Source organism: Ailuropoda melanoleuca, chromosome 18, assembly GCF_002007445.2.
Source record: "Ailuropoda melanoleuca isolate Jingjing chromosome 18, ASM200744v2, whole genome shotgun sequence".
In the NCBI taxonomy this organism is placed as follows: Eukaryota; Metazoa; Chordata; class Mammalia; order Carnivora; family Ursidae; genus Ailuropoda; species Ailuropoda melanoleuca.
Window position 1 is genome coordinate 14,583,865 of NC_048235.1, and position 22,617 is coordinate 14,606,481.

Sequence of the window (22,617 nt, forward strand, 5' to 3'; positions counted from 1 at the left end):
CTGCAGGGAAACGCTCCTAGGAGAGTGAATAATCTCTCTGCTGTGTGCCTTAGGTATTTCACAGTTCACTGTTCCCAAGCCATATGCCCCTGGGTTGTTTGCTTGCCTTCTCTCCAGGATGAGTGCAGTGCTATCATGGCTCCATCCCAGCAAGAACTCATGAAATTCAGCCCCTCTCATTTTCTAAGATAATAGCTTTGGGAAAATGTTCTCCTTAGGCATTCCCCTGTGTGTTCCTCTCTCTCTCTCTGTCTCTCTCTCTCTCTCTCCCCCTTCTCTGTGACCATGGTTCCCTCCCCTCTGCAGCACCCCTTATCCATTTCTCCCCTAAACCACAACCCTGCACTTCCTAGCTTCTTCAGTGTGGCTCTTCTCTCCCTTTAGTTGTGGAGTTTGTTCTGTCAGTCTTCAGGTCGATTTCTGGTGTATTTAAGATGATGTGATTGTTATCTAGCTGTGTTTGTGGGATGAGATGAGTCCTCCTGTGCCATCATCTTCCTCTCCTCCCCTTCCTTTAGCTCTTTGAACATATTTTAAAAAACTGGTTTAAAGTCTTTGTTTAGTAAATCCAATGTCTGTGCTTTCTCAAGGAGAATGTCTGGAGATTTATACCGTTCCTTTGAATGGACCATATTTTCTTGTGTCTTTGTATGCCTTATGATTTTTATTTGAAAATTGGGCATTTGAAAAAAAATAGCAACCTCTCCCAGTCCTTGCAAACCAGCCCTGTACTGGTGCAGTGCTTCACCAGTTGGCTGGGTGTGTTCTGAGCTTAAGGATAAACCTGAGACGAAAGCTTAAGGTCCACTTAGGTCTTTTCTGAGAATACCTCTTGCCTGGACTTGTGTGTGGCTCTCTCAATTCCTCCATATACATGGCTATTTTTGAATGTCTTAATATCCCAAAGAGTCTCATTCCAGTTTCTCCCCAGGGACCTAGATGGTTTATTGTATGTCCCCACCTGTCATCTTTTGCCCCAAGGGCCTCTGTATATGTAATCTTCCTGAAGCTTTCACAAACAGTGACTACTGCTTTCCCCCTAGTCTGAGATTCAAGTTAGATGAGACAACTAGTCCTTTATGAAGCCCCCAGAAAGGGTAGAACCTTGCCAGTAAGTTTAATCTGCAACTGGGAATTTGGCTGCTCTATCTTCTAGTTGAAGACTGCTGAGCCAGGAGGGAGTAGGAAAATGGTGAGTAAAATTTCCATGAAATTTCCTATCAATTTTAAGGTAAATTTTTCTTGACTGGGAATTCACTTGGTTACTGTAGATCTTTGGCTGTTTTTCACAGCTACTGTAAGGTTAATTCAGCCACTTTCTTGTTTTTTGATATTTTCATGGAGTAAGGGATTGAAACTTTCTAGTTTGGCATTTTGCTGATATCACACCCTTGAGGAAATTTTGTGTAGTTAAAGCAATCACTTTGAAAAGTTAAACTGTATATCAGGCAAAAAATTTACAATTTAGTTAGATGAAAGCTGATTTCTGTAATATCCCAAAAAGCTCTTACAGTAAATCAGTTATAAAAATATGAAAACTAAGTGGCAATTTGAACAAACAACACATACAGGTAATTTAAAGAAAAAGAAATGTCACCATTTCTTTTGATGATGTTAAGTGTATATTCAACTCTTATATTGGCTTATTTCTAGATAAAGTAGAGAATAAGACTAGTATTTTATATAAGTTGTAGACTCTGTATTGGAGCTTTCTGAACTTTGTTAGGTTTATGTATTTTAGCTCCATAACTTCATCACAGGAAACTTTTCCTTGCCCCACCTTTCTTCCACTTTTACTTCTTACTTTTTAAGTACCAGTTCCCATATTCTTATTATAAACCATCTCATGAAACAGATTAAGCTTCCTCTTAGGTGGAAATCAAGAAGTGTGGTCAAAAACAATTGCCCAGCCTTTTCAACTCTGCGCTTTCTTTTTAATTTTCCCTGTTGATTCAAATTTTGCATTATAAAATGGAGATCAATTATATGAGCATTAGTTCTCACCAATGACCAGTTCAATATGATTATGGTAAGTTATTAGTTGCTTTTGATACTTTGAACTTCCTTGTGTTAAGTGTGATTTGCTTTGTGTACCATTTATGTCTTCATTCTTTAGATGCCCAGGGGACAACAGGTTATCAAATTTAATTAAGATGTTTAAAGTGTAGAATGAAAATGAAGTTGGGTCTAGAATTTTATTTTTTATCTTAATACATGAATGTTAAGTTCAAGGCACAGGGTTTGAAGAGCCCTTAGCCATATCATGGGACTGTCAATAAAGGAGAGTGAGACCGCATTCGTACTAATGCAGATTTCAGAGATTTATAAGCGACTGAAAGATAGCACCGCTTTTCAACTACCTTGAAAAATTACTAAATAATTAAGTTTAGGTTAAACCAGAAGTTCCATGTGTCAGATGTTGATTTCCTTTTTCAGAAGGGAAGTTCAAGTTTAATTTTGTTCAGTACATGTTAAAGTAGTGGGGAAGACATAGTGTTATTTCCTCCCTTGTTGAAGTTCTTGCTGAATTTGTTGTCTGGATGAGCTTAATTTAAAATAGCTGAAGTCAATGAGCAGAAATGGAAATGACACTGGTAAGAGGAACTGTACCTTTACATTAGAGAAAGAGTTCAGAAACCAAAAAAAGAGAAAGAAATGCCTGCTAGAATTTCTGATGGTACAGAGTAGGATCATGTCCTTTCCAAAAGGCGGCTATGAAGGGAGACCAGTGAGTACAATTTTAAATGCCTGCTCTGAGGCAAACTTAACTCTTTATCGAGGTCCATAGTACATCAATCACATTACAAACCCATGAGAAGTTTTAATGATGAAAAGGTATAGCCTTACTTTGGCTTCCTGTTAACACAGGAAAGACTGATTTAGTCCAAATTACTGCAGAAATTCTTAAGAACCATGCTAAATCAAACCTGTGCATGCTATTGACTCTTAAATATCCAACAGCTCCCTTGCAACTGGATATTCAGTGCTGACCCAAGTTTAAATATTCCTCAATAATTAGTTCTCTATTTGGACCCCCTAGATTCTGGCAATAGTTTAATTATTTTGTCTTATATTAATCTGTCTTTTCACATAGCCTGTTTTCCCCACAATTTCAACTCTATATATATGTTGTCAGAAATTACAATGATGCAGTCTTCACGTCTAAATTAATTTATATGGAAAATTGCAAGCAGTGTCTCACAGAGCCTTCAGTAGTCTAGTTTTATAGATGTTGATGATGATGAAAACCATAATTAAGCTTTCCTTTACAAATCTTATGAAGAAGTGAATAGACTTCCTAGTGATTACACATTGTCTTCAATCATCAAAAAATTCTTTGCCTAGCACTAAAAAGGTTGTAATTGTCCTTTAAAAACAATGCCTAATTATTAAGAATTATTATTAGGAGCAGGCAGAGAAAGACAGAGGGTCTTTAGTTCCATAGATTTGTGAATAGTCAATTACTAATTATTTTCAGCTTATAACTGCCAGAGTCTGAAATTTGCTGTTTTTTCAAACCGTTCTCTCAGACTCTTTCAGACTCTCAAGTACTCACTCAAGTTGAAGGAGGAAACTATAAAATACATAAATTTTAGTAAAGTCAGTAAAAACTTAGCAAACTTAAGGGACTTCGGCTTCTAGAATTCTATAGATCTTGGCTCCCTTCAGAATAATGCAGCTTCATTTTTATTCTGATATTGGCTGATCTCTCATACTACAAAATACCAATAAATACTGGACTTGTTATTTTACATTTATGGACCTATATCACAACTTTGATTTAATTCTCTTAAAAAGGGAAAAACGAGCTTTGTCACTGTAGCACCTACCACCATAATAGCTAAATAAGTTAATGCATAATTAAGGAATGTGGAGAGAAACTGACCTGTGATGTATTCAGAAACTAGCAAGAATTGAGGGCTATTAATATCTGGATGTAAACTGTTACATTATGAGATGATCAATAAAAAGTATTTTGAAAAAGCCATTCATTAGTTCAATCAACATTATGGAAAACCTAATATGCAGGAGTCCTAAAGCATAAGAGATGGGTGTGTCAGATTGTAGAGGGAATGCGTTTTATTTATCTAATGATACATAACATACTCAAAATTTGGGGGGTGGATTAAAACAATAACAGTCATTTATATGTTTACTCTTCCATAATTTTGGCAGGACCTGGGGACAACTCATCTCTGCTTCGTGTGGCACCTTCTCCATGTGACTCAGCTGGGATTGGAAGATCCCTCCCAATCTGACTTTCTCGTGGACAGCGAGCTGAGGCTGGTTGTCTCCCAGGTGCTCAGTAGAGTTGTTGGCCAGACTCTCAGTTCTCTATGTGCAGAAGGCTAGGTTGGGCTTCTCACCACACAGAAACCACACTCTGAAAGGAAGAGGATAACTGCCAATGTGCAAATGCTTATCAAGTCTTGGCTCACTTCATGCTTAATAATATCCAATTGGCCAACTCTAGTCACATGGCCAAGCCCAGCGTTGATGTGAGAAAAAGTAATGCAAAAGTCTGAATACTGAAGAGGAGCCTGGTTCACTGGAGGCCAAAGTACCAGCCTGCCATGGAAGAGCGTCTGGAGAGTTAAAATACAAAGAAAACAGTTCCCTGTTTTGCTTCAGGGAACTCACAGAGAAGAAACCTTTGAATACTATTAATGTTTTACTGCATATCACAATGGGTAGATGTAAGGGACGATCATTTACGCAGGACAGTTGTTTGCTTATGGTATTATATTACAGATGGGATAAATGAAAAATCAGAAAACCATGACCATGAGCCCAGTGACCACAAGGTGGTCCAACTAAGGCTGAGGCCAATGGAAGACATTTTGCATCATGATACAGACCTATTTTCTTGCCTTCAGTTCTGCAATCGAGTCAAGCTAGAGACATGCTTTAACTGTTCCAAGCTGTTTTATTACTATACTTGTCTGAATAACAAAGCATTATGGTAATCCTTAGGCAAATTCCTCACCATGCTGTTTCCTCATTTCTCAAACAAGGGAGTTGAATTACGTGATCTCTACTATTCCTTCTAAGTATTATATTTTACTGTATAATAATATAGTTAGTAACATTATATTCTCTTATATCAATAATGAGAAATATGTTCTTTTCCTGACGAGCACACTCCTTTAACTACTCAGTAAAGTTTATTGAGAACTAACCGGTGAATCTGGACTTCTCTGGGCACATCTGTTTGCTCCCTAACAGGCTCTAACTGTGGAAACTGGAGCAGTTAGGACTGGCTTTTGGCTTTGCAGAAGCCCGCAGTTTCTCTGTTGTGAACTAGGTGTCTTCTTGGATCAAAAGGTTAACTTGCATGACTTATCTTTCTGCCTTGTTGAGAAGATAAGGGAAGTGAAAGTATTTAGCTTTGATTAGGGATTGAGGTTTTTTCTCACTGTGACCACAGTCTACTAGGTTCTGACAGTTTTGCGTCAGTCTTTGGGAAAAAAAAGAGAGGAATTCGCTCTCAGGTGTCTGCTAACCTCTAGAGTATTAGCCCTGCCCAAGCCAAGGGAGGTCCCACTTTTTCAACTTCTCAGTTGCTAAATCTGTGACCCTTTTAATGAAACCCAAGGGACTGTACCCGAAGCAGAAAAGCAAGACATTTTTAGGAAGCAATTTAATATTCTCTCGCTGATATTGTGCTTTTTTCTCTTTTCCCTTCTTAGAATCCAAGAACTATAAGAAGCTTGCTTTGCTTTTTTTTTTTTTTTTTTTTTTCCTTTTCTTCTTTAGTTTCACTTTCAAGATTGCAGCAAATCTGCCATGCCTCCCTGGTGAAAACGACTGGATTTGGACTAATGAAAAAAGGAATGGTCAGCTGTGATCAGAGCAAATGAAGGTATATATTTAACGTTATTACTGGGATAGGATCTCTCATGTTGGCTAGAGCTGGGACGGCACGTTGATTTTAGCATTCTTTGGTCTTTCTTTGATCTGGTGCTTGAAATCTAGTCAGAATCAACAAGGAGAATGGAAGGAAAGAGAGGTGATAAAGTGTGGGGAGAAGCGTATCAGAACTCAGTATATGTAATAGCAAGAATTTATAATTAACACAATAAAATACTTTATACAGTAATTAAATTTTGTTCCTTTGTGGATTTCTGGACCTGGAAAAGCACATTAGGAAATCTATGGATATCATTTTGCAATTGCCTTTTAAAAAAATCTTATCTTTGGGGCGCCTGGGTGGCTCAATTGGTTAAGTGTCTGCCTTCGGCTCAGGTCATGATCCCAGGGTTCTGGGATCAAGCCCCAATTGGGGCTCCTTGCTTAGTGGGGAGTCTGCTTTTCCCTCTGCCCCTCTGCCTCCCCTCCCCTCTCCTCCCCATCCCCCTGCTCTTGTGTGCTTTCTTATCAAATCATTAAATAAATAAATAAATAAATAAATAAATAAAATCCTATTTTTGTCTTAAAGTTACAGAGCCCTGTGAGCTTGAAAGAGTTTCTCTCCTTTTCCCAGTTTTGTTGGCTGGAGAGGAGACAGGAGCTGGCACTTTATGATAATGCACTTGAAAAGGAGAAAGCACTTCAGGTGTTGCTGGGAGTACAAAAGTGGCTTTCTTTGACCTCATAAAGGAAAGTGGAGGAAGGTGACAAGTAGAAAGGCGTTTAGATGCAATAGGAAGATCAGAAAGCAGCCCTGGCAAATGTCGGCGAGTCAGATGAAATCCCAGTCAGCCTTGGGCCGTAGCAGCTCCGGAAGTTTCCTCCCAATTTCGCCATAGGATTGTGTGTTGGTGTGTGTATGCAGTTAGATGTTATCAGTGTACATTCATGGGGTGGGGGATACTGCGAGGCGTACAAACCGAACTGGAGAAGCCAAACTAAATAGTGGTTAGCTCTAAGTAGCCTGGTTCTAGACTCGGTGTCTTCATCAGGATGCAGCGTTCTCTGTCACTTGGACAGACACATGTAATTCTATGCACCCTGAAAGGCCTTTCTAAAATCGCAAGGCCCACTGAGTCGTATTTTCCATCCTGTTAGCTTTCTATTCTGTTTCACACAATAGCAATTTTTTCCCTTCTGTTTCATCCTCTAACTGTATTTTCATTTGTTTCACTGAAGCAAATTCCTGAATAACTTTTTCATACAGTTTGCATACTTATAAACTTACTGAATCTTTACATATTTCAAAATGCTTTCCTCCTTATCTTGAGTTGTTCAGCCGGAAATGAAATTTTAGGTTCAAAATTGTTTCCCCTGATCATTTTTTTTTTATTTTAAAGATTTTATTTATTTATTTATTTATTTGACACAGAGAGAAAGCCAGCAAGAGAGGGAACATAAGCAGGGGGAGTGGGAGAGGAAGAAAAGCAGGCTCATAGCAGAGGAGCCTGATGTGGGGCTCGATCCCCAAATGCCGGGATCACACCCTGAGCCGAGCTTGACGACTGAGCCACCCAGAGGCCCCTCCCCTGATCATTTTGAAAGCTCGTCACTATTGTTTTCTAGTGGCTGCTGTTGCTAATGAAAAGTTTTCCATCATTCAGGACCTTTTTCTTTTGGAAGTAATTGATCATATGTTCTCCTTTGAAGATTTTAGGATTTTTTTTTCTCGTGAATAGCCACAATTCTGATGTTTCATAAGATTCTTTCTGTGGATTTTCCTTTTTCACTCTTCCTGCCTGCCATTTGGTGAGTCTTTTCCATGTGATGAATGTATTTTCAAATCTGGGAATGTCTTTCAGTCCTTCAGGGATATTCTTTGTAAATAGATTAGTGCTTTTCAGTAATTCTGATCTCTATCTACAGCCCTTCCAGAAGAGATAAATGTCACCCAGATGAGAAAGGAAATATATTGCAGGGACTGGATGTGTGAGTTGATAAATAGAAGTAGGAGCACTTGTGGCACAGGGAAGAGGGGTTTGGGCGAATCTCAGAGCGGTGAAGTTTGGGGAGTTGGCCCCTGATTTCCAGAATGTGTCGTATCCAGCTCCAAATTTTTCATGTACGTGAGCAATTTGGTGAGGGGTACCCCAGCCGGCCTGGGCTGTGATCTTTGTCATAGCCTATCGTTATAAAAATTGTGTAGGGCTTTAACAATACTTTGTGCCAGTGTTATAAAGGCCACAAAATAATTAATAGAAACTAACTTTTCTTCTGTTTCTGAGAACTAGATTAGAATAAAAGTAAAACCACTATATTTTAAAAGCCGATTAGAACAATTATAAATACTCACCCTAGTTCTATTTTCCTACAATTAATCCTCTAAAATGATTTTATTCTCTAAAACTTATCTGGAACTCCTCTTATAACATGACTTTTAGATCTTATGGAAAACCTAACTTATTTAAATATCATTTTTATTGATCTATCTCCATACATTGAAGATGTATTTGATTTTTTAAAATATCTGAAAGTGAAACTAGGTAAATGATCATACCAGAGACTGCTGCGTTACATACATATTCCACCAAAATAACGTTGTGACCATTTATGGAGGTGATTAACTGCCCATGGAAAGCTATTCATTCAACATGTATTTATTCAATATTCTGTATGTTCTAGTCATTTTTCTAGACACAGGTAAAGCAGTACAGAGTAAAGAGAACCATGTCCTCTACTATTATAGCTTTACACTCTAGTCAGGTGGAAAAATTAATTAAATAATAAGTAAAATTATTTCAGATAATTCCCATCAACCATGGCATGGAAAAAGCAATCTAGGAAAAGAATAACAAAGGAAAGGATTTACACTTCTGAATTCAAGGTTTACTCTAAGGCCACAGTAACCAAAACAATGTGGTGTTGGTGTAAGAACTGACAAATATTTCCGTGTAAGAGAGTGATGAGCCCAGATATAGACCAACACTTAAATCAGCCACACTTACTTTGTTTTTAAGAAGGATAATGAAGCAATCAAGTAGGGGAAGGGAAAAAAAAGTCTGACAAACTGGGTGTGCAACTGAAAAAAATGAACCTTGACTCCTCCCTCACATCGCACACAATGTTTTATTAACGAGAGATCACAGGCCTTAACCTCACACCTAAAACCACACATCTTTGTTTAAAAAAGAATACTTTGGGAGTAGGCAAAGTTTCTTAGGCAGGACACAGAAAGCAGTAATAATAAAAAATGATAAATTAGACTTGATCATACTTATGAAGATATTATCATTCATTAGGAAAATGAATAGGTAACCCACAAAATGGGAGAAAATACTCACAAGTCTAAATCTGACAATGGACTGATACATATGTACATAAAAAAAGAACTCAATAATAAATAAGAATTCAATAATAAATAAGAAATAACCCAATTTAAAAAATGAGTGAAATATTCAAATATATAAGTGAAGATATATAAATGGATAATAAGCACATAAAAAATTTTTAAATGTCATTAGTCATCAAGGAAATGAACATTAAAACCATAATGAGGTATTGCTACACACTCACCAGAATGACTGAAAATTAATAGTACCAAATGTTAGTAAAGATGTTGGTGGGAGTGTAAAATGGTACAAACTTTTCTAAAAGATCTGGCAGTTTCTTATAAAAGTAACTATACTCTACCTTACCAAATGCCCAACAATTCCAATCATGAGTAATTACCCCAAAGAGGGGCGCCTGGGTGTCTCAGTCGTTAAGCGTCTGTGCCTTTGGCTCAGGGCGTGATCTCAGAGTCCTGGGATTGAGCCCCATATCGGGCTCCTCCCCTTNATGCCCAACAATTCCAATCATGAGTAATTACCCCAAAGAGGGGCGCCTGGGTGTCTCAGTCGTTAAGCGTCTATGCCTTTGGCTCAGGGCGTGATCTCAGAGTCCTGGGATTGAGCCCCATATCGGGCTCCTCCCCTGGGAGCCTGCTTCTTCCTCTCCCACTCCCCCTGCTTGTGTTCCCTCTCTCTCTGGCTGTCTCTCTCTCTGTCAAATACATAAATAAATAAATAACTTAAAAATAAAATAAAATAAAAATTACCCCTAAAGAAATCAAGTATATATGTCCATAAAAACATGTACAAATATGTTCATAGTAACTTAATTCATAATAGTGAAAAACTTCACACAATCTATGTGTCTAAAATATCAGCATGGATGAAATATGATATATTTATACAATGGAATACCATTTAGTTAAAAGAATACTATTTAGTTAAAAAAAAAAAAAACCTCCCCAAACATGCAATAGGGAGGAACTTCAAAAATACCATTTGAGCAAAAGAAGCCTTATTTAAGAGAGTGACTATGATCCCCTGATAGGAAGTTACAAATCACACAACACTGTAGTAGAAAAAAGTCGGAGCTGTGATGGTCTCTGGGAGACAGGGATTAGAATGAACTGGAAGGGGATGGGGGGGCTCTTTAGGGTTTGGGTTACACAGGTGCATACAGGTGTCAGAAATCAGAGAATATACCCTAAAGGTTTGTGCATGTCATTGTATGCAACTTTTATATCAAAAGAAAAAACTCTTCACAAATATTGAACTGAAAGTAGCAATGTACAATCTTTTAGAGATACAGGCACTGATGTTGCCGTATACTTTGGGGAACTGGTGGGTAGAGGATGGATAGATGAGTAGATATATGATAACAGAAGAGTGTTCACTGTAAAATTCTGTGAATTGTGCTGTTGTTTAGGACTTTTCATTAAAAATGCTAGTAAACAATTTCTCAACATTTGCTGCGACATGGACGGCACTGGAGGAGATAATGCTAAGTGAAATAAGTCAAGCAGAGAAAGACAATTATCATATGGTTTCTCTCATCTATGGAACATAAGAACTAGGATGATCGGTAGGGGAAGAAAGGGATAAAGAAAGGGGGGTAAACAGAAAGGGGAATGAAGCATGAGAGACTATGGACTCTGGGAAACAAACTGAGGGCTTCAGAGGGGAGGGGGGTGGGAGAATCGGATAGACTGGTGATGGGTAGTAAGGAGGGCATGTATTGCATGGTGCACTGGGTGTTATATGCAACTAATGAATCATAGAACTTTGCATCAGGAACCAGGGATGTACTGTATGGTGACTAACATAATATAATTTAAAAAATGCTAGTAAAAATCAGCTGTGGTAGAGCCATATTCTGTATGAACGGAAATGAGCAAGTGCTGCTATAGGACAAGATGTGGATCAATCCCACAAACCTAAATGGAGTTTAAAAAGAAGGCATACAATGATACATAGTGCAGAATTCCATTAACATGTAATACAAAAGCAAGTAAACTTAATCTTTTTGTGCGTGACATAATGAAGCGCTTGTCTAGGGAAGGAGGAGGCGGTGGCTGGCCAGGAGCATGAGGCAGGTTTCTGGGGGCTCATCGTGCTCTATTTCCTGCTACGAGTGGTAAATGCACTGACATGCTCTTGATGAAAGTTCAGCAACCTGTACATTCATGATTTGTATACTGTTCTGTATGTATTTAAAATATAATTACTAAAATTTAAGAAGTATATATAATACAAATCCTGATACAAAAAGCTGAGCTTATATTTAGAAATACAGAATAAAAAGATAAAAAGGTGGACTGTAAAAGGAAACTTTATTTTTTTTTAAGATTTATTTATTTTAGAGAGAGATGGAGAGCAAGAATGCAAGTGGTGGGGAGGAGAAGAGCGAGAGAATCCTTAAACAGACTCCCCGCTGAGCACAGAGCCCGACACAAGGCTGGATCCCAGAACCCTGAGATCAAGACCTGAGCCAAAACCAAGAGTTAGATGCTTAACCAACTAGCTACCCAGGTGCCTCTAAAAGGGAACTTTAGATGAGATCACACAGAAGGGCCAGCGTTTACCTAAAAGTGGCTCCAAAGGAGAGAATACAGGGAAAGAAAGAATGGAAATAATCCAAATAATAATAGAAAAAGAAATCTAAAAATTGAAGGAAGACATGAGTCTTCAGATTGAAAATGGCTTAGAGTTTATAGCTACGTTTTAGAGGAAAGATTTAGCATGAAATATCCTTCGGAAATTTTACATTACCAAGAATAAAGAAAAGATACTTCCAAAGAAAAAACAGAATAAGATAAAGGTATCCTTTATATAAAGGAAAGAAAACCAGGTGGGCATGATTTCTTTTTAGCAGCAATGGATATTAGAAGACAATGGAATAATGCCTTCATGATTTTGCATAAAAAGTATTCTGAACCTCAGATAGCCTACATGTCAAACTCATATAACAGAAGAACGAAAACAGATATTCAAGAACTTGGAAGATAAAACCTCCTATAAATATTTTGGGGAAAGTGGGGGAAGAGGTACTAAAGGAGATACTTTAGTCAAAAATATTTCAAGAAAGAAGGTACTGAAATCCATGATAGTGGCATTAACCCAGGAATATGGTGGAATGGATTCCAAGATGCTAACCAAATAGCAGGTGTCAGACATATCCCTCCAAACTAGCCATTTACCCAAGAGTATGATTAAGAAGGTAATTGATCTTGGTGTTATAGAAACGAAATCACATACTGCACTTCTTTCAACAAGACATTGCTTTGAAACTGGGGTGGAGGTGAAGAGTGAAGAGGGAGTTTGTATGCTCCATTTTTTTTTACTTTTCTGTGCTATTTGAATTATTTCCATTTGATGTATTGCTTGTATACCACATACTTGTATAGCATAGAAGTTGTGAGTAAAAAGATCGTACATAGTCACATTTGGTTATCTTTTTTTACAAAGAATATACCAATGCCTATGAAAGCCTATGTTACTAATATTGTCTCTTACTTCTTTTTTTTTTTAAAAGATTTTATTTATTTATTTGACAGAGAGACAGCGAGCGAGAGAGGGAACACAAGCAGGGGGAGTGGGAGAGGAAGAAGCAGGCTCTCAGCGGAGGAGCCTGATGTGGGACTCGATCCCAGAACGCCGGGATCACGCCCTGAGCCGAAGGCAGACGCTTAACGACTGCGCTACCCAGGCGCCCCTGTCTCTTACTTCTTTACGTTTCTTTTAGAGGGGAGAATCATGAACCAGAGTTTACCTTTTCATATCTACTTCTTTTTGGGACTGTTGCCCTTTTGGATACTGTGTACATCCTCTACCAATAAATGTGTTGTTACACACGAAAGAGCTGACTGCAGTCATCTGAAGTTGACTCAAGTGCCCGATGACCTCCCAGCAAACATAACAGTGTTGAATCTCACCCATAATCAGCTCAGAAGATTACCACCTGCCAATTTTACAAGATATAGCCAACTTACTATCTTGGATGCAGGATTTAACAGCATCTCAAAACTGGAACCAGAATTGTGCCAAAAACTCCCCCTGTTGGAAATTTTGAACCTCCAACACAATGAGCTATCTCATCTTTCAGATCAAACTTTTGTCTTCTGTATGAATTTGACTGAACTCCATCTAATGTCCAATTCAATCAAGGATATTCAAAATAATCCCTTTCAAAACCTGAAGGTAAGATCAGAAGTTTCATCTCCATATAAGATGTTAAAAATATGTTACCTCACGTCAAGTTTTCAAGTCACTTATGAATCTTTAGATTTTGTATCTAAATATCAAGGGGGAAGAATAAGAAAATCAGTCTTACCAAAGTGGGAAGAGGGGGACCCCACATACAAGTATGACCATTTATGTTTGAAAATGTTTTCAAAAGGGAAAATAGCATCTTAAATCAATTTCAGTCTTAGTTTTAAGGAACTTTGCCTCTCTTGTTTGCTCTCATTAAAAATTCAACTTAGATACAAGAGGTAGAGATCAAAGAAGAATATGGTCTGTCATAACAAGAAAAGAACCAGAATGTACCATGAGGAGCACAGCAAATAAGACTCTCAATGCTGCTGATTTAGTAACTGAAGTAATACAAAAATGCCATATCCAAATTCTGACTTAAATGAAGTTAACAAATTGATGGATGCTAAAGCAAATTGTTCAATTAAAAATTACATACTCTTGATTTAGGAAATCTCTTCACAATATTGCTTTACCAATGGCCACCATCTTTTTTTTCAGTACTTTGCTTGAATTTTGCATCTGTGAAAATGTATGTTATTGTCTCTCAATCTGAGACAATTATAAAGTACTTTTCTTACAGCAAAGCCATTTTTAAAACTCTTTGTTTTCTTCATTTTATGGACCTAGAAAATCTGGCATTCTTTGACCTCATATGTCAAGAGGAGTGTACAAACCTAAATATGCTTAGAAATATTTATAAAATGATTTGCTTGCTAGTGATTTGAAAATTCTTTCTTGTGCCTCCTTAGATTCTGAACTTGATGAAGTATCTTTGGACACAAAGACCTTAAATTCTGGTTAGAGTAATCCTTGGCAAAATGTTGTTTTATTTTTAAAACATAAATAAAAGTCTTACTCTCTTTAGTACGCATTACATAAAATTCTGCCCTAATACATATCAGCTTTTCATTACCTTTAACTCGAGTGGAAGTTTATGTGTTAAAACAGTAGCACTAGGGTGGTAAAATGTCCCATAGCACTGACAAAACAAACAAAAAATGAATATTCTGTACTAGCCATGATGCAAAATTTACGTAACTCTCAATCTTTCTCAATAAAAAATCTTCTTAGGATTTCATGGACAGCAAAGTTCTGCTCACACTTCTTTAAGAAGACAGTTTTTTCTCCTTTTTTCTGTTGTTTAGTTTCAAGGTTGACGCAAGACACTCTATTGGTTAAGCCACATGAATATTCCTTATATCATAAAGAAACNACAGCAAAGTTCTGCTCACACTTCTTTAAGAAGACAGTTTTTTCTCCTTTTTTCTGTTGTTTAGTTTCAAGGCTGACGCAAGACACTCTATTGGTTAAGCCACATGAATATTCCTTATATCATAAAGAAACACTTAGTATAAATAAATGCTTATTGTGAATACTCCTTATATCTTGAATAAATAAGCTTAAGTCCTTTTATTTTGGTAAGAGAAATAAAATGATTCTTTTTTTAAGTGATTCTTGAAGTAAGAAACAAAACCCTTTGAACAATGGTATTTTCAATCACAACAAAGGTTTTTCATTACTCCTACTGTCAGTTTTCTATAGAATAATAGAGAGGTGACATTTTTGCTGTTATTTCTAAGTTATTTCTAAGATTCAGGTACATTTAAAGGAACTATTTTTGGAGGCAAGACTAACTTCCATACATCTTTTTTCTTTCTCAGAATTTAATCAAATTAGACCTATCTCATAATGGTTTATCATCTACTAAATTAGGAAGTCAGCTCCAACTGGAAAATCTCCAAGAGCTTCTGTTTTCAAATAATAAAATTAATATACTGAGACCTGAAGAACTTGATTTCCTTGGTAATTCTTCTTTAAAAAAATTAGAGTTGTCATCAAATCCAATTAAAGAGGTAAGAATAAGGTAAAATAATTTTGTGTTCTACCTTTCAGTGTGGGCAGTCCCTAACTGTGTCTAAAGTTTCCCTAGAGAAAGGGGTGATAATTGTAGCCCTGTCTTCCAGAAATCCTTCATACTTCCTGCTTGGGGCCATTGAGATCATCCCCACAAAAGGGAGAGCCTGGTAGCAATTAGGAGCTGGGGCTCTGCTGTCTACAGAAGTGGGTTAAAATCCCTGTTCCGATGACAGGCCAGGACTTGGACCTTGGGGAACCTACTTAAGCTCTCTGGGTCTTAGTTTCCTCACTTGTAAAGTTGAAACAATACTGTTTATCCCACAAAATCTCTGAAAGAATTACAATCGCAGGAGAGTCAGGAGCACGGGCTTTAGACGCGGGTTAGCTACTCCGAAGCTGGGTTTTCTCTCCTAGTAATTGGGTAACCAGGCACGTTATTCAGGTTCTTTATGCCTCAGTTCCCCAGCTGTAAAACTGGCATGATAATAACACGACGTCACAGGCTATAAGGTAAAGAATTCAGCAGTGTCTGGCATGTAAGTGCTGCATAAATGACAACTAGCACTGTATTACAAAAACCCTCTTATAATGGAACACACCTCAGTAACCTTCTCTTGGGATCCATGATATCCCGTTCATTAACTACTTTCATATGCAGGTATGTCTGTATTTCATTCCTTTACAGGCTGACAATAAGAATATTGGAAATTAGAAGCTAAGTCAGATTTTTATTTTTATTTTTTTTTTAAGATTTTTTATTTATTTATTTAACAGAGATAGAGACAGCCAGCGAGAGAGGGAACACAGCAGGGGGAGTGGGAGAGGAAGAAGCAGGCTCCCAGCGGAGGAGCCTGATGTGGGGCTCGATCCCGTAACGCCGGGATCACGCCCTGAGCTGAAGGCAGGCGCTTAACCGCTGTGCCACCCAGGCGCCCCCTAAGTCAGATTTTTAAAAGCTGTGTTAATTTTCAGAATAAAAATAGACTGTGTCTTGGTCCTAAGATAATAAAATATAAACAAACAACAAATGAACATTTTATGCAATTTTCATGCTAAGTTTTCAACAGCATTTTTTATTTAGAACATTTATTGTAGAAGTTTTATAAAATATGTAAGTGATGAGGGTGGGGGAAGATAAAATTCATCCAAAGCCCATCGTCCAGAGACAGCCAATGTTAGCTTTTGGGTATTTTTATCTCCAACTTTTCTCCAAGTGATAATAAGAAAAAAACAACAGCAGGTGAAATTCAGACTACAAATTCAAAATACACGGTGTGTCAGGCACTGTGAGAAGTTCTATATACATCTATCTATTTTTTTTTACATAATCCTGTAACTAACTTATTCTTATCATTTTACACAAGGGTAAGTTGAGACGAGGAAAGGTTGAAGAACGTGCCCAAGGTCTCACAAGTGATTATCTGGTGATGGAACTGGGTTTCTGGCAGTGGTAGAGCCCATGCTCTTGACGGCTGTTCCGTATTGCCTCCCTGAGGCGACAGTGTGTCCTGCCATTTAAAAGTAATATCATATCATGAACATTCTCCATATCATGAGGAATTATTCAAAAACTCAATTTTGATTACTGTAAAATAGTGCTATCATGTAAGTTCATCCTAATTAAACAATTTCCTGCTTCGGAGTCCAATTCGCTTTACTTAGGGTAAAGTACACTTTCTTCTCCATTTTTGCCTTTTCCTCCATTAGCCCTAACATCTCACATGGTAGGAGTCGGAACCTCTTTGCTCTCCTGGTGTTGAACCACCGCCCAGGACTGGCTGCTCCCCTCTCTGGATACCTTCTCTCCTGCTTTCTGTTCTCTCGTTCTGGTGCTGAATCCCACAGCAGCCAAGGCTTCTGGTGAGGGAGTGAGGACAGAGCAGAAGGGAGCTGGAGGCACTATCATGAAGTAAAGTCAGGAGAAAACCATACGGAAAGACAAAGAGCAAGGCTGGACTCAGAGTCACAGAAGGGCAAGTGTGAGTCACTGTTTCGTAATACAATCCACCCATTCATTTCATGTGTTCATTGAGAGCAGTGGTCATCAAGGCAGAAACAGGATCCGCCCCAGTGGTGACTCTACAAATAGCTTATTAATTACAATTATACTCAGTCTGATCAAGTAAAGGCACCAGGGGCCTAACCTAGACTTGGAGGTCAGGGAAGACCCCCCTGAAGAGGAGGCACTCAAATGCTGGGTGGAAGATAAGCAGTGGCCAGGAAAGGTAAGGGGCTGGAACGGGAGGTGGCTGTTGCAGGCACAGAGTGAGGAGCTGTGCAGTGGAGGGGTGGGGAGGACATGCAGAGAAGATGGTGAAGGGGAAAGGGACTGAGTAAAGAATTGTTTACGCTTTTCAAGAGTAATGCAGATGCCACTGTGTTTTGGTTATTAACCTCCTTTCCCCTCTACCTTTAGTTCTCTCCAGGATGTTTTCATGCAATCGGAAAATTATTTGGCCTCTCTCTGAACAACGCTCAACTGACCCCCAGCCTCACAGAGAAGCTTTGCGTGGAACTGTCAAACACAAGCATTCAGAATCTATCCTTGAGCAACACCCAGCTGTACAGAACAAGCAATATGACTTTTGTTGGACTAAACCACACAAATCTCACCATGCTCGATCTTTCCCACAATAACTTAAATGTGATTGAGAATGAGTCCCTTGCTTGGCTTCCACATCTAGAATATTTCTTCCTGGAGTATAATAATATAGAGCATTTGTTTTCTCACTCCTTTTATGGGCTTCTCAATGTGAGATACCTGGATTTGCGACGCTCTTTTGCTAAACAAAGCATTTCCCTTGCTTCGCATCCCAAGATTGATGATTTTTCCTTTCAGTGGCTAAAATGTTTGGAGTATCTTAACATGGAAGACAACAACTTTCCAGGCATAAACAGCAATATGTTCACGGGACTGATAAAGCTGAAACACTTAAGTCTCTCCAACTCCTTCGCAAGTTTGCGAACTTTAACCAATGAAACGTTTTTGTCCCTTGCTCAGTCTCCTTTAGTCACACTCAATCTAACCAAAAACAAAATCTCAAAAATAGAGAGCGGTGCCTTTTCTTGGTTGAGCCACCTACAGGTACTCGACCTTGGCCTTAATGAAATCGGGCAAGAACTCACGGGCCAAGAATGGAGAGGTCTAGAAAATATTGTTGAAATCTACCTTTCCTACAACAAATGCCTACAACTGACCAGCAGCTCTTTTGCCTTGGTTCCTAGCCTCCGACGACTGATGCTCCGAAGAGTGGCCCTTCGAAATGTGGACAGCTCCCCTTCACCTTTTCATCCTCTTCGGAACTTGACTCTTCTGGATCTAAGCAACAACAACATAGCCAACATAAATGCTGAACTGTTGGAGGGTCTTGAGAAGCTAGAAATTCTCGATTTGCAGCATAACAACTTAGCAAGGCTATGGAAACATGCAAACCCTGGTGGTCCTGTTCATTTTCTAAAGGGTCTTTCTCACCTCCACATTCTTAACTTAGAGTCTAATGGATTTGATGAGATCCCAGCAGAGGTGTTCAAGGACTTATTTGAATTAAAGAGCATTGATCTAGGATTGAATAATTTAAACGTATTTCCACCATCTGTCTTTGATGATCAGACATCTCTAAAGTCATTGAACCTTCAGAAGAATCTCATAACATCAGTTCAGAAGAATGTTTTTGGGCCAGCCTTCAGGAGCCTGAGTAATTTAGATATGAGCTTTAATCCATTTGATTGTACCTGTGAAAGTATTGCCTGGTTTGTTAATTGGATTAACAGGACCCATACCAGCATCTCTGAACTATCAAGCCATTACCTCTGCAATACCCCACCTCAATATCATGGCTTCCCCGTGATGCTCTTTGATGTATCACCCTGCAAAGACAGTGCTCCCTTTGAACTCTTCTTCATAATAAATACCAGTGTCTCGTTGATTTTTATCTTTATCGTACTGCTCATCCATTTTGAAGGCTGGAGGATATCTTTTTATTGGAATGTTTTAGTGCATCGAATTCTTGGTTTCAAAGAAATAGACAGACAGCCAGAGCAGTTTGAATATGCAGCTTATATAATTCATGCCTATAAAGATAAGGATTGGGTCTGGGAACACTTCTTTCCAATGGAAGAAAAAGATCAAACTCTCAAATTTTGTCTCGAAGAGAGGGACTTTGAGGCAGGTGTCCTTGAACTTGAATCAATTGTTAATAGCATCAAGAGGAGCAGAAAAACTATCTTTGTTATAACACAGAACCTATTAAAAGATCCATTATGCAAAAGGTAGGTGAACGTTGTGAAATTTTATGTGTGTACTTATTTTTTGATTGAGCTTTTAAATATTACTTACATTATGACTCACAACTCAAAGAATTTTAAAGATAAGTTTCTTAAAAAGTAACCTGATTATCAGGGACAGATAAAAACAAATTTAAGGAGGATGTGAGAGCTTTTGGCTGTTAAAAACTATATACTGATCAATAAAGTATTTCAATGATTTTTTTCCCCTAGATTCAAGGTGCACCAAGCAGTTCAACAAGCTATTGAACAAAATCTGGATTCCATTATATTGATCTTTCTTGAGGAGATCCCAGATTATAAACTGAACCATGCACTCTGTTTGCGAAGAGGGATGTTTAAATCTCACTGCATCTTGAACTGGCCAGTTCAGAAAGAACGGGTAAATGCCTTTCATCATAAATTGCAAGTAGCGCTTGGATCCAGAAATTCAATACATTAAATTTATTTCAAGACTAAGGTAACAGAGGAGTAACATTCCCAACTTAAAAAGTTTTGTAGTCAATTTAGGCTTTATTTGAAAATAATGTAAATTTCTTTATTCATATTTAGAGAGTATTGTCCCACAATTCTATCTCTTTTATCTCTCTATTGCAGACCTTTTATTACCAGCTGGGTTAATTGGACCCAAAATAAACATATAAGAATATCTTCTACAAATGAATTTACAGTTGGTTACTGAGGTCTATGACAACTTAAGAAAGTTTTTAAATATTCCTCATTTAAAGAAAAGTTAGAATTATGGGAAGATTTCTGATAATTATATTTGGGTTTTTTTGGATGCACTCAGAGTAGAATAAGAGATAATTGTTTTAGTAGATACAATGCCATTTCAACTGTAAAAGAGTAAAATACATACCCCAGTTTTTAAAAGTTTAGGTATAGTATTTTTTCAATTGGAAAGCTTTTATTTTAGTGGTGCCTGTCTCACTGTTGATTTTGTTAAGTGTTAAATCCCATTTTAATATACAGATTCATGGTCAGAAAACATTTGCGGTTCATTTTGATTACTTAGTAAAATACATATTTTAATAAATACTTTCCTGATATTCGGGTTTCTGCTATAGGTGTTAGAAGAAATAATTCTCTCACTTAAAAGTATTACCAAAAAGAAAAAAAAAAAAAGATTACAGAAAGGCTTGCTTCCTGAAGGTTAGTTAGTAGATCGGTTTTGTGGAAATAAAATATTCTTTTCTCTTAATCACAGACTCAGGAGATGGCTCTGGTCAAATCATTTGGTCCCACTGGGATTCTTTGACTCCTGATCTTGAAGATTATGGTGATAAACAAAACCTTAAATAATCCCATATAATTAATGATGACTATGGTATAATGCATTCACATGAAATAGATTATCATGTCATGAAATAATATGCTATGTACATGTTAGTCCTTCTCTAGAAAGACTATTAATTTAAATTTTATTTTTGTCTTACACTGAAAAGAATGATTGGAAATAGACAAGAACAGCTCTTTAAAACCTTTATAGTTCTGGTATTCAAATATAAGAGAGGGTTGAAATGATAAGCTGAGTTAATTTCCATATTAGAAACACCTGTTTGCTAAATTTAGGGAGCATTTGAGGTGTTGCATTTTGGAACTTTAAATAGTTCAGGATTCTCAGGGCTAAGCTCACAGAATCCTGAAAGAAGTAATATCCGCTGTGTTGCTGGTTCTGGAAGAGTCTGCAGTGTTTCAACAATGTGAATGTGCGGAGCACTCTTTCACTTTCCCTTTAGACATCACCCTTGTACACGAGACACTTGTTTTATAGCTCTTTTTGTTAAAATATGTTTCTGCCTGTGAAATAATTTTATTTTGGCATCATAAACAAATAAGTAAATAAATAATTTAATTAGATTAAACTTTTATGATGCCAAAATAAAATTCACAATTACTATTTTTCTTGATGTGCTTTATATGTTATCTATGTGTCAGTGTTCTCAATTTCATTAAAATATTTCTTTTTTTTTTTTTTTAAAGATTTTATTTCTTTATTCGACAGAGATAGAGACAGCCAGTGAGAGAGGGAACACAAGCAGGGGAGTGGGAGANGTCTCAATTTTTAAAATATTTCTAAGTGAATTTTTATTATGAATTAATGTTCCATCAGTTTGTGAAAAGGCTTTCATTCTCTTATTTATTTGCTTAAAAGATAGTTGGTCAAATGGCCACAATTTAAATTGAGTTCAAATGTAATTTTTTGAAGTTGCTGAATATTTGAGAAGATGCACAGGAGATTAACCCATTAACTGAATGTAAGTTAAGCTAATAAAAGGTATAAGGCTTGACTTGTGTTTGACTTACACAGGAAGAAACATCCTGAACTTCTGCAAGCTGTCCTTTATAATTGTTCTCAGGAGGAGTCCTCATCCCTGGGGTTCAAAACAAGGGAAGTGCAGAAAAGGATGTTTGTCTGACCTATTTAATTTCCAAGAGTGAAGTGACTTGTTTGAATGCTCTCAAGGTGCCATCATGTTATCTGTTTACTCCACCTTCTTCCTGTTTTTCACTTTCAAAACAAATTCCAGCTGAATCAACATTGAGTTTAAAACCAACCTAGGAATTTAGATTTTACCTAAAAATGACACCTTTTTGATTGTAATAAGAAATAAATGCTATCAATTTGTTAGCGAGGAGGGGGGCTTTCAATGACATTTATTTAACAATGTCTAATTCTTCAACTGTCTACCTTCGGTTATTTATAAAGGGAACTCAGTAGTAGGTGATGGTGGCCATTGGAAAATGGAAAGATGCTCCCCTGTGAAGAGCCGAGAAATTACCTCTTGCAGCCGGTAGAGGCGGAAGCAGACCGGTGGCTGTCTGGAGCTAGGGATGGGAACGGCGGGTAACTGTAAGCGGTGCAAGAGATTCTGGGATGATGAAAATAGTCTAAAATTGGAATGTGGTAATGATTGCACAGCTCCGTAAGTTTTTACTAAGAATCATTGTGATGAGGTTGTGGGATACAGGTGAGGTTCAGTGGGGTGGAGTCCGGAGCCGACGACCAGGAAAGAACTCTTGAGGCGTCTTTGGCGCAAAA

At 37.6% G+C, this 22,617-nt stretch overlaps 1 protein-coding gene across 3 annotated transcripts; it reads left to right on the forward strand.

The window, feature by feature from the left end:
• The first annotated feature begins 1,094 nt into the window (after window positions 1–1,094).
• Window positions 1,095–22,617, forward strand: TLR3 (toll like receptor 3). Of its 3 annotated transcripts, none has more exons than XM_034647622.1 (8): window positions 1,095–1,192; window positions 4,177–4,299; window positions 5,691–5,863; window positions 12,734–13,376; window positions 15,095–15,286; window positions 17,707–19,559; window positions 19,788–19,956; window positions 21,886–22,617. In XM_034647622.1, the coding sequence occupies exons 4-8, from the start codon at window positions 12,933–12,935 to the stop codon at window positions 21,898–21,900; spliced, it is 2,673 nt and encodes an 890-aa protein (XP_034503513.1). In that variant the 5' UTR covers window positions 1,095–1,192; window positions 4,177–4,299; window positions 5,691–5,863; window positions 12,734–12,932; the 3' UTR covers window positions 21,901–22,617. The 3 variants fall into 3 exon arrangements, with proteins under 3 accessions (XP_034503513.1, XP_034503512.1, XP_011228383.1); XM_034647621.1 differs by lacking the exon at window positions 21,886–22,617 and adding an exon at window positions 20,782–21,585; XM_011230081.3 differs by lacking the exon at window positions 21,886–22,617 and having other exon boundaries at window positions 19,788–21,586.

What these genes read in the sequence shown, in the direction of transcription:
- TLR3 (XM_011230081.3), top strand. Translation starts at nt 12,933, where the DNA reads ATGAACCAGAGTTTACCTTTTCATATCTACTTCTTTTTGGGACTGTTG. An exon ending in ATCCCTTTCAAAACCTGAAG is followed by an intron (nt 13,377 to 15,094) that starts GTAAGATCAGAA and finishes TTTCTTTCTCAG; the next exon opens with AATTTAATCAAATTAGACCT. An exon ending in AAAGATCCATTATGCAAAAG is followed by an intron (nt 19,560 to 19,787) that starts GTAGGTGAACGT and finishes TTTTTCCCCTAG; the next exon opens with ATTCAAGGTGCACCAAGCAG.